General features: G+C 37.1%; 1 protein-coding gene across 1 annotated transcript in view; it reads right to left on the bottom strand.

The window, feature by feature from the left end:
• SEMA5A (semaphorin 5A) overlaps positions 1-12524 on the bottom strand; it is a 169099-nt gene that overhangs the window by 58431 nt on the left and 98144 nt on the right. The window contains exons 7-11 of the mRNA XM_063298707.1: positions 11107-11205; positions 9038-9251; positions 7626-7911; positions 3816-3951; positions 2121-2325 (exon numbers count right to left, since the gene is read on the bottom strand). Of these exons, the coding sequence (XP_063154777.1) occupies positions 2121-2325; positions 3816-3951; positions 7626-7911; positions 9038-9251; positions 11107-11205 (940 nt within the window). The remainder of the gene's footprint in view (positions 1-2120; positions 2326-3815; positions 3952-7625; positions 7912-9037; positions 9252-11106; positions 11206-12524) is intronic.

Below are 12524 nucleotides of genomic sequence, written 5' to 3'. Positions count from 1 at the left end.
ACACAAGCAGCTTTAATAACTGCCAATAGGGAAAACACAAATATCTTTTCCCCTTCTCAGCCACACCAATATTCTGCAACAGAAGCCACTGTCTAATTAAACACAGGCATTATAATTGAAGATTAACATTGATAACTAAGGCAACATCTGTCAAGAATACCCAGGTACTTAAGTCAAAATTTTAATTCCTGCAAATCAGGACATAAATATGGGAATTGTTTCACTGACCATGAGTTTTTAAACCTGCTTTAATTGTTACGTCTTTTAAATCTATGAAACTTCCCTGAGCATTGCATTTCCTTAGAAATGGAATTGGAGCATCAAACAGGTTTTTCTAAATTTCTCAGAAGAAAAAATTCACAAAATACATAGCTTTTTCAAAGTCCATTGGTCCCCCATTTCAACTTCCAGTTCATAAGAATGATTGGCAAACAAAATATAAATGTTAGACAATTTTTTTCTCTAATGAAGCAAATCTCATTGACAGTTGGATAAATCTATGCAAATACACATTAACAAACACAGACTGATTTGGATGGATGGATGGATGGATGACTTAATATCAATTCATTTGCAAATCTTCAATGAATGTGGGGTCATAGCACATTATCACAAATTTGATAAGCAACTGAATTCTACATGTGTTGATCTACAAACTGCATCATACAAGTTTGCACAGCCACTGGTCATACTGTCTGTGAATCTGGGAATCATAGTTCAACGTATTTCAAGGGCCCCAAGTTCAAGAAAGCTGAATTAAACAATTTGTTCTGTAAATAATCCCTTAAAAAGTACTCAGAGTTGCAAGAGGCCTAATCCTTCATGGCTAAACATGAGACACAAGTTAGCATTATTCTTATATTGCACTGGTCAATGACTGTAATAGTTTGTTCTGATCCATTATTCCTATACTCCAATATTTAACTGAGATTTAGAGAAAGTATCATGCCAAAGGTCATCAATAAATCTGCTGCAGAACTGATACTGCTGTCAATTTACAATTTGTTTAATTAGACCTATATATGTAATAGAGCTCGGAGCTGAGGGAGGAGAGAGAACATTCCAGGCAGATAAGCTTTCTCACAGTTTGCACACATTGGAGAGTGGCGGGGAGGGGGGGCAAGGAAGAAAGTTAGACTAGCACTGCCCTAGATTCCCAAGGGTATTTTTCCCTTTAGCTCAGTTAAGGAACCTTTAGTCTGGCAAGATTCTGTATATGGCGTGACCAGTAAAGTAACTGAGTTGCAGCTACAACTCAGCATGATTTTCTTCAGCAGTTCCCCTGACAACATAATACATTTTCTGCTACAGGTTGTCCTCGCTTAACAACCATTCATTTAGCGACAGTTCAGACTTACAACGGTGCTGGAAAAGCCAACTTGTGACCAGTCCTCACATTTATGACCGTTGCAGTGTCCCTGCAGTCACATGATCACAATTCAGGCGCTTGGCAACCAGCTCACATTTACAACTGTTGCAGCATCCCCATGGTCATGTGATTGCCATTTTCAACTTTCCCAGCTGGCTTCCGGCAAGCAAAATCAATGGGGAACCATGTGATTGGCTTAACAACCATGTGGTTTGCTTATTGACTGCAGTGATTTGCTTAACTGCCACAAAAAAGATTGTAAAATCCGGTCAGATTTGCTTAATGACCCACTTCGCTGAGCAACCGAAATTCTGGTGCAAATTGTGGTCGTTAAGTGAGGACTATCAGTATTTGAATCCTGCCTCTGCTTAGCAACCTGCATGCATCACAAAATGAAATGAAGTAGGTATCTACAAAAATACCTTTTTGGTGGTAGAACTTCCCAAGAAGATCACCCAGCACTTGTTATATTGATTTGATGCCAACTGAAAACATCTTTATTCTCCCAGATATTTACAAAATTGATTTAGTCTTTCATAGGTTTTAGTCTTTTTCTGTTGGTATTTTTACTTTTGTATTATTACATATACCACTGTTTTCCTCTTGCTGTTGGTTTTATTTTGTGTTATTTTACTACAGGTGTTTTAATGTGGTTTTATATTTTAGGTTTTCATTATCTCAGATGAAGAATTATTGGACAATCTATACATGTTAAAAATAAAGGAAATGAGGAAATAAGGAAGTAATTTACCTGTGGCCAAATAAATTATATGGAAAAGCATTTCTTTTCCTTGTACCACATCCACAACCACATGAGAAAAACGGCTATTGTCCTCCATGAAGTAAGGAACTGGTGTGATAGGTTGGATCACTTCATGCATCAAAATAAATTTCTGGGCATCTTGGAGATTCCTCTCTGTCAGATTCAAATACAGGCCTTGATCCATGGTGCCACACTGAAAGCATACACATGTAGTACTGTTTACATAATTCAAGATTTTAAGAACTCAAGACACATATGGTATGCATTCCAAGATCCCAAATCATAACAATCTCCAGGCTAAATCTTATATTAAGCTGTGTACCGCTGACTGATCATCCAGCTATATAATATACTTCAAAGATCGGTGTTTTTCCTCATTAGCAGATTATCTGCATTTACTCCGCAAGTATCCACACATACAAATATAGGAACTGTTATAATGACGATACCTCAAAGCAGAAATGAATAGGTAAGTGACGTTCTGATCCTTACACATGTATATCACAAATACAAGAAGTACAGAGCACATGGTGCTCCAGATTGTGTTGGTTTGCAACATCCCTGCTTCCTCATCATTGTCCATCCTGGATAGGACTGACAGGAGTTGGAACTCAAAAGCATAATGGCACCTCACCTCACCTAGCTGCAGTTGTGGTTATAATTACAAAGGGAGCCTCAGGCTCTTTTAGGATGTTCTGTTTTTCTATGCATCTACTCTTCCCACAGGAAACTCCTCCCCAAGAGTTTGGTTATCAGAGTTGTAATCGGAGTTACTGCTGTGTTTTAGCCCTCAGGCTCTTGCTCTGTTTCAAAAGAGTACAGAATTATAAAGGAGGGGTATAGATCCAACTTTGTTTGTGGATGCTAAGATGGCAATTGTGGGCGGAAAATTTTTTTGCTCAATTTTAACTGGTATGCTAGTTCTATCTCCTGGATAAAGCTGACCTGGCAACAGCAATCCATGCTTAGTCCTTCCTTTGCACACTAATTTAACACACTTCACAGGAACTGCCCCCACACTGTATTTTTGCTGATGCAAAATTTTCAACCCAATTGCCTTTTTGGTGTTGCACTTTACAGATCATACTCTACCAGTTCTACATCAGTTGCACGGGCTTTCAGTCTGTTTCTGGCCCAATTTAAAGTGCCGATTCTTACTTATTAAACCATAAATGGGACAAGAAAACTGAAAGTCCATCTCCTCCCATATTATACAGTTTACAGTATATGTCTGGGGTCATGTTACTTTTCTAAGAACGAAAGGAATCTAGCTGATGGAAACACAGGATGATGAGTTTCCAGGGGCAGCAGATTATGGAATTCATTCTTTACGTGGGATAGGATAGATTAATCCAGACGCTCTTAGCTTCTAACAGGCACCAAAAATATCCCTGCTCAATGGACAATGTGTGGCCCTCCCAGTGTTATCAGCTTGCAACTCCCATCAATGACCATGGATACTTCTGGCAGGTGGTCTGTAGGTTTTTTTAAAGCTGTCAGCTAATTTTTAAACTCTGGATTTTGGCGGGTTTTATGATTTTTATCACGTTTATTTACTTATCTACTGATCCCTTCTGAATTTCCAAGTTGAGCACTGATGATAAATACTTTAACTTTCTAAAACTGTGGTTGCAGTTTGATGGACATGCATACTTTAAGAAAACCTTTTTATTTCTTAAGTACCTGAAAATTAGGATTAGGGTTGGGATAAGGAAGCCAGGCAGAACGAGAGTTTTCTTGGTATTTGAATGGCCCACTAAAGACCTGAGTTATTGCAGTCATGTTGAACACACAAACAGCTGAAACAGCAACACTGTTCCTTTAAAAAAACACACATAGAGAAAACAGAAAATAAATATTTTAGGTAGCCAGTGTGAGTTTTCCATAACACTTACAATTCTTTGCATCTCACCTCAGAGTGGACATAACTATGGCTCATGGTTATTGACTTAGAGCTTCCTAGAATGAAGTACTGTAAGATCTAGACCAATATCTCTGGAGTCACCAAGCTGAGAAAGATTTCTTTATATTTTAACAATATTTTATAATTAACCGTCTCGTGGTACCTGCGACTATAAATAATGCATTTTGAAATTATTATTTAGTACATTTCACATACATTACTTTGCTGTGAACTCTACAATAAAAGTCTCCAACATTGTACCCTCTTCTAAATTAGCTTAGCTTTTTTTTTAAGTATTGTGATACTGCTACATTAACTGGAATACAACATGTAGACATTTATTCCTTGAAGAATAAGGCAAAACAGAAGTCATTTGGAAATTACCAGTTGGTTATCTAAGGTAGCTAAACAGAAATGTGAAGATATGACATCTTATTATATAAACTTGGGCAAGAAACAAAACCCTCCATCTTTAAAATAAGCAAGGATAAACACCCTTCTGTTTAAAACAGCATAGTTTCTTACAATAATCATTCATGTATGCAAGCGGTAAGAATTATATCTGTCATTCTGAAATTATTTGCAAATTATCTAGGGTCAGCCTTTCCCAATCTTGATATCCTCCAGATGTGCAAACTTCAGTTCCCTAAATTCTTAGCAACATCTATGCTAGCTGGGGAATTCTGGAAGTCCACACATCTGGAGGATGCTCAGGCTGGAAAAGGTTGATCTAGTTCAGCTGAGTACATGTCTACAGTTTCCTTATATCACCAGACAGCAGTATCTCTTTTGTAATAGAAAAGCATACATGTTTCTTAAATAAAACAAGCATTTGTTTAAGATAATTGATGTGTTGAACAAACTAGTTACTCAAAGGTTTGCTCAAAGGGAAGACACTACACAGTATTCAGCAGTACACTGATTAAGCAAGAATTCAGCACATTGAACAGCTATGAAACAAGAGCAAATGACAAGCTGATTTAGTGATAAAGGTATAGGTAGATCTAATTCAGCAGAACAGCAGGTAGAGTGTGATGTTTTAGTAATATTCACAAAATATTTAGCTGAAGTAAGGTAAAAGATATTCAGTGCAGAATTAAAGTAGCTGAATGAAGTACTTCCATTCCACAATTCCTGGAATGAAGTAACAAAACAAAACTATCTTTTTCTTAAAGAAGGGAACAGATAAAAGCTAGTAGACTTAACAATAAATATTTTAATTTTAGACAAAATTGCTATATATATGCCTAGAGAGCACATATATTACTCCTAACTCAGTGCTGTTTAGACAGACCTTTAGAAAAGAAATTATTCGGATAATACATATATACTGGGCACCCAATTCCATATTGTTTCCTAGAGAACAGTCTGTTAAAATTATTTAATTAATTCACTTGTACTTTGCCAATATTTGCATCCTGTATTCTGCTAACACAAATAATAATCCCAGGACTGCTTCCACTTGATGGTTTCCAATACCAGCGTTATTTTCTCTTTATAGAGGAAAGTGTACATTCTGCATGCTTTGCAGAAGCCAGATTCTACAGTTGAGGGTCTTGCATGAAATCTTGAAAAATATGCAGTTGAATATACCTGGGGATTCCCTCCACTTACAGAAATCCAAGTTGCCCAGTTTTGTGCTACCGTCTGCGCAATACACCGCACCATTACTTGGGTTTAGAATTTCTTAACATAGTACTTTATTTCAATTTATTTTAGTATTTTTATTCTTAATTAATTTTAGATCATATCATACTAATTGTTTTTCTGTATGTGCATGTGTGTGTGCATGTGTGTGTGTATGTGTGTGTGTGTGTATGATTACTATTATATATTTTGATTGTATCTGGCCTTAGGGCTGTAATAAACACAACTGATTGCTTGATTGATTGAAATCCATATTTGATTTCACCCTGCTTTAGAAATTTATTCTTCTCCTCTTTGTGTGTGCCTAGAAACTCCATATGCTGGGGAGCCATCTTACTAATTTGGGAGCAATAACTTATTCAATTCATACAAATTGGAGCACTGTGTAAATTTTAGAAATAAAAATGCCTTTCTATAGGTAGTCATTCTCCAAATTCAGAACAGCTTAAATCCCAAGAACTCTTCCACAAAGATCTGCTTCATTTTTTCTAGGTGCTTAATAAATTATCAGCCCATTAGAAAAATGAGAGGACAATAAGACAAAGATATTATTGGATTCATTTGTTTGTGGATATAAATGCATATAAATGGATATAAATGCTTATCACAATCATTAGAATGTTATGGTTATGAAAGATTTTTGTTTGCTGCAATAGACAAATATAGCTAGCTCTCTAGGAATCACATTGTTTGTGATATGTTGACTATCAGTGATGCAATGCATGAAATCAAACTGAATTATGGAATAAATTTATATTCAGATATAGATATAGATATCAATATAGATATCCAACAATAAATAAAGCTAAGTAAAAAACTGAAGAAAGAGCCAGTTTGGGATAGTGGTTAAGGCATCAGGCTAGAAATTGGGAGACCATGAGTTCTAGTCCTGCCTTAAGCATGAAGCTGGATGGGTGACCTTGGGCCACTCACTCTCTCTCAGCCCTAGGAAGGAGGCAATGGCAAACCACTTCTGAAAAAACTTGTCAAGAAAACTGCAGGGACTTGTCCAGGCAGTTGCCAGGAGTCAAAAACTGAATCGAAGGTGAAAGAAAGAAAGAAAGAAAGAAAGAAAGAAAGAAAGAAAGAAAGAAAGAAAGAAAGAAAGAAAGCAAGCAAGCAAGCAAGCAAGCAAGCAAGCAAGCAGAATGAAAACAATAAAAATACTATAAAATATCTTGGGGCTACCAAAATAATAAGGAAACAATCAATTTACAACAACTTCATTGGCTTCCAACTGCTTGTTGAATAAAATTCAAGTTACTAGTCATTACTTTTAAATATGTTAGTAAGATCTGGATGTTCAGATTTTTGAGAAAGGGGCTGTTATGAGAGAAAAGGCCCTGTCATGTGTCCTCAGAAACAGCTGTTCATATGGTCATGACAAGATTTACTCCATCATAGCATCCATCCCGGCTCAACGACCTTCCTTAAGAGGCCTGGATTCTCTCGATGCATTTTCATTGTGTGATTAAGACAATACTTCAGAGGATCTCTGGTCTCCAGTTGAATGCTCTCCTATAATTCCTAGTATTAATGCTGCAATACAAGGCCTGTTTTCCTAACTCCTTTGTATACTTTTAAAAAAACATTGTACCATGGAACTGTTACCTTTGAAAATTAGTTCATGAATGTGGATGATACAAATATTTTAATATATAATAGTCTCCATTTTTTTGCCAATTGCTACAATCTTATCAAATTAAAAATTCCAACAAAGAAAGCTTTTAGGTTTAAAAAACTCACATTCTGTTAATTTTTTACCCTTCTAGAAGTTGTGAGTGTTTAATTATTTTCTATTTTCTTTCTTCAAGAGTCTATATCTTAGAAAATTTTCAATATCAGTTTGTTTTCAAGACTGCCCACTCCTGGATATAAACAGATCTCTTTCTCAAGTTAATTTTGAATATTCTAGAAAGAAAAATACTACATAAACTACATACACATTAGTGGTAAAGATCCCGTAGATTAAGTCCAGTTCTGGCAGGAAGAACGTACTCTGTAATTCGTTGTAGTAAAATGGAATTTCTCCAGGGTGGGAGCAATTCAAACGAGCTTTCATGAAGGTGGTCCAAGTATCCTCCAGCAAAAATCTGCCACCAATGTCATTCTTACAAACTCGAGCAGCCCGAGAAAAAACTATTTTCCCACAGTCATGTTCCACTGCATTCTCTCGGAAGAAAAAGTAGATGAAGTTTCCAATGTCATATGAAGACACAAAATTTGGTTCTGAAATGTATTTTGAAAAACAAAAACAGAGGAAAATAACTTTGTTCCCTAAATGGAGTCCATACATCTACACGTATACCCTTGTTTCCTTAGGACATGTACCTAGAATTCATGCAAGAGGCTATGGTTTCCTCTCCCAAATTCTTCCTCAAACCCCAACTTTTATATAACATTTTTTGAACCTTTCACTTTCATTCCTGAATTCAACAAGGGTCCACTTACATCTGTCAGCTGCAGTCTGTGGCTTCCTTTCTCCTGCCAAGATTATGTGCATTCAAATAACAACAAGAATAAGAACAACGATGTAGTAACACAGTTACATACAGTATATGTTGCAGTAACTGTCCAAAGACTACATGTGTTTGGATCCACCTGCCAATGACCTTTTTAGTTACAGTTACAGGTAGTCCTTGGTTAACTATGGTAATTCAGATCGGGAACTCCACTGCTACACAGTGAAGTTATAAACTGCAACGTCACACGACCGCGCCAACTTCCAATGGCAGTTCCTGCAGTGCCGGTTGACGTTGTTAGGCGAATCCCACACAGTTGTTAGGCATGACGTCACCATTTGCAACCTCCTACTGGCTTCTCCATTGACTGTGCTTGTCGGAAGCCAGCGTGAAGGTCACAAATGGCTATCACGTGACCACGAGACGTTGCAACATTGTAATTGCGAGCCAGTTGCCAAGTGCCCAAAAAGTGATCACATGACTGTGGGGACACTGCAACAGCCACAACTACAAGGACCAGTCGTAAGTCTCCTCATTCAATGCCATCGTAACTTCAAACAGTCACTGAATGAGCAGTTGCTGAATGAGGACTACCTGCACTAAGAACTAAATAATCACATGATCTTTATGATAGATGCCTCTTATATTTTCACGGTAACTCTCACATCTTCTATATTTTTTCCTTGTTTCTCCCCATGCCCCAGCTCCATCCAACGTGACCAACTTCAATCCTTCAAGAATGACTTCTAAGAAGTCTTTGCTCCAAATATGAAGAGGCTGTGGACAAAGCAGCATTAAGTTGTACGAATGAAGCTTCCTTCAAAAGGAATCAACTGAAGTTCTTAAAAGAAAGCATTGGCCAAGGAAGAAATGTGTGTCTTCCACTTACTCACCATGGAGCCACTTAGAGTTGTACTGTGCAGTCCGAAGTGGAGGAAGAATACCCAAGCTGCGATAAATTGCAGGATCCCTCCCTGGGAAGTCCATGACAGTCGCTGCGTATAACTCACCAGTGCTTGCCAGGAGAGCTGTAGAATTGTGCTGGGGGCTATATGGGCAGCGTGCCATGCCACTGACCTGATCGTGTGTCTCTTCCAGGTTGCTCAGCTTCATCAGAAGGTTGGGGAGAGGAAGAATTAATTGTTACAAACTGCATTACAGAACACAAAACCCACAAAGCCTAAACATTTATTGAAGAATGTACTTGTATGTGTGTTTTGATCTTTGTCTTGATTTTGGTTCAAGAGCTCCTCCAATTTTCTCCAACAACAGTGAATTAGAAGAACTCTATTCTTATATTAAATATAATTATATATACGTGCATCCGTGCACACACACACGTAATCGGGAGGGAAAAAAAAGTAACTGACTTCCAATGTGAAGAATTAAAAGTGATTCCACAAAGTACATTTTTGTTTAATATGGGCTTCTTACTAGCGTTAGGGACTAAAAGTTCAACAGGGGCATTGGGCTAGATGTGAGCCCGTATTAGATCTGCTTGAACCCAGATAGATTACTGTTCACAATGTCCATCACACAGGTGACCTCTACCACATGAAACAATTTTCAAAATATGCATATTTATTAATTTATTGGCCAGGTTATGGAAGAACACTGGGAGTTGCAAGAGGAAAGGGAACTCTTCCTCCTTGCTTCCACTGCAGAAGCTCAGTCAATAGAATAGCATCAGATTCCACCCAACCTTTGCAAAAGATTGATTTTTTTTTTTATTGAGTCCATTCACTCCCTCCACCTTATACACCAGCCTTTCTCAACCTTTTGACCCTGGAGAACCCTTGAAATATTTTTCAGGCCTTGGGGAATCCCTGCACATTCAGGATGAAATATAGGCCAGAAGTTACAAAATTATGATATTTGTTTCATGGGTAGGCCTGTATATATGCATTAACAGTGTTCTTAAACTAAAAATAAAGAATGAAACTTACCTCTTTAATGTGAAGTGGCCCGAATTTGAAATAATTTTTTAAATAAATTGTGATCTCCCAGGGAACCCCTAGTGACCTCTCACAGAACCCTAGGGTTCCATGGAACCCTGGTTGAGAAACCCTGCTATATACACTCATTCAGTCAAACCACCAACATAAATAATAAAGGTGGGATAGAAAATAAATAAATATAATAAATAAATTGCATCACAGCAACATCAAATCAGTCTCTACTAGTATTCAAGTGTTGCTGGGTATGGTACCAGACTTCTGAGAGAAGGTTGCAGTGTTAGAGAGGGCTACCTTTTCCATTCCTGGTAGCTCCTTCCCTTTGAAAATGCCACCTATACCACAATGAGGCTTTAAAATAGCCTGAACTGTCATAAATTAAGGTTATTTTAAAGCTTTATTATAATGTGAGGTACTCTTTATCAATCTTGTAGTGTTGGGGAGCAGAACCTTTCATTTTCCATAAGTAACCCCTCTTTGAAATGTTCTCCCATGGCCAGGATGCTTAAAATGGTCACAATATTCAGGTCAGGCTATTTTAAAGCCTTGCAGTGATGGGGGAAGTTCTAATCTCAGATCAGCTGTAGCTCAGATGGGCAAACTCCATGGCAGACCAGAGATGTTCCCATTCCTAATGTAAGTAAGTGGCAAAGAGGCCTGGAAATTTCTTAGTTAATATAATTAACTAAGACATTTCCAGGTCTCTTTGCAGCTTTTTCTTCAGTCAACAACAATATGGTTAATAATATAGTAATCAGTAATAACAGTAATTTAATTCTCAAGTCTCTGTTCATATAATATTGATAATTATAGTATGGATGAAATACTGGAAATTATGTGTTATACACTGCAATTGATAGATGGCCACCTAATGTATAATGGAGAAGGTCCAAGTGGATTTATTTGTACAAGGAACTGCACAACCACAGAAGTCTTCTGCCTCTTCTGTCTCACTGAGTTATGAAACCTACAGTATTGAAGAGATGCATATGCACCAATGTTCTTACCGTCCGATTAGTGCAAATGGGTGTAAATGCATTAGTTCCACATGCAAACAGTCTATCTCCACCAATGAGGAGAACACGAATATAATTCTGGCACTCTTCCTGTCGAAGAAAGGAAAAGAAATGAGATTATTAGTATAACCATATATATAAATAAATTTCTATAAAATCAGATTGTATTTACAATTAATTCCTAATGACAGCAGCACAATCCATCAATATGTTTTTAAGTACTGATGCATCAACATATATACTTATTACAACAACTGCTGACCTGATCAGAGCAATGATAATTGTATAGCGAATGTATGTGTGAACTTCTACAGAAAAAGAATGTTTTGTTATCTGAAGCCACCATGAAGTTTTTTATTTATTGTACTAAACAAATTTTCTAACTGTTTAGAATTCAGCACTTTATTCTTTAATTCAGCCTTTTCTTCTTCATATACTCTTTTATTCAAGACCCCTGAATGCTGCTATAAACAGAAAGGTGGTATATAAACTCAACAAACAGGCAATCGAATAATACTTCAGGAGTTTGCTGATCTTAAGGGCAATTCTAAAGAAATGTTGGAAAACTGGTGAAATGCCAAGTGACTGCAGGAGAAATGTTGTCCAGATATCTAGATGGCACCCTCCTTGGCAGTGTTTTGGAGGACAGTCGAGACAATGAGCTGCTGACTGCTGATGTGAAGAAGTCACTTTTGACACAAAGTTTTGTTTTCTTTTGGGGTGGGAGAGTTTTATAATTTTATGGATTTTTTTAGTTGTAAACTGCTAGGAGTCTGTATGAAGTTGGCAGTATAAGAGATCAATCAATCGATCAATCAATCAATGACTCAATTCTATACTCAATGGCTATATCAAGCAGGTGATTGCACAGCAATATGAACCAGACCGTAGGGATCTGCAGAACTTAAAACTCTGCAAAATGTTTTAATGTAGAAACATTCTGACCCCCAAATGTCTTCCTTTAACAGCCATTTCAAGGTCAGATGGCTTCCAGTAAGGTCAGAACAGCTTGTTCCAATGTTGGAACCCTTCTGGTAAAGTTGGAACAGCCTGGAATGGGATGTTCAATTTTCAGAAAATTTTCACCTTGCAATTATTTGCACACCTTCATTCAGTCAGCCCAATTTTTATCTAAAACAGGAAAGTATAGATTTTAGAGTGAACTTATAAACTTCAGATAATCTCAAGGACTACACAGGGGTATTGGAAGCAGGAAATTAGCCCCATTTCTAATAGCCTTGAGTTTCAAATGCCATTTCCAGTTTTTAAAAATTATAACACTTCATCTATTCTATAGGTTTGTTTTTGTTCTTTTTTCCTTGAAATCCTGAAGTGTTCAGTCTACTCAGTGAACATTCTTGGCATGAAAACTCACAATAAACATCCAGTATATCATACTAAATCCAGAG

This window comes from Candoia aspera, chromosome 3 (assembly GCF_035149785.1).
Source record: "Candoia aspera isolate rCanAsp1 chromosome 3, rCanAsp1.hap2, whole genome shotgun sequence".
Lineage (NCBI taxonomy): Eukaryota > Metazoa > Chordata > Lepidosauria > Squamata > Boidae > Candoia > Candoia aspera.
The sequence above is the reverse complement of the archived record's forward strand: the minus strand, read 5'-3'. Positions and strand labels throughout refer to the sequence as shown.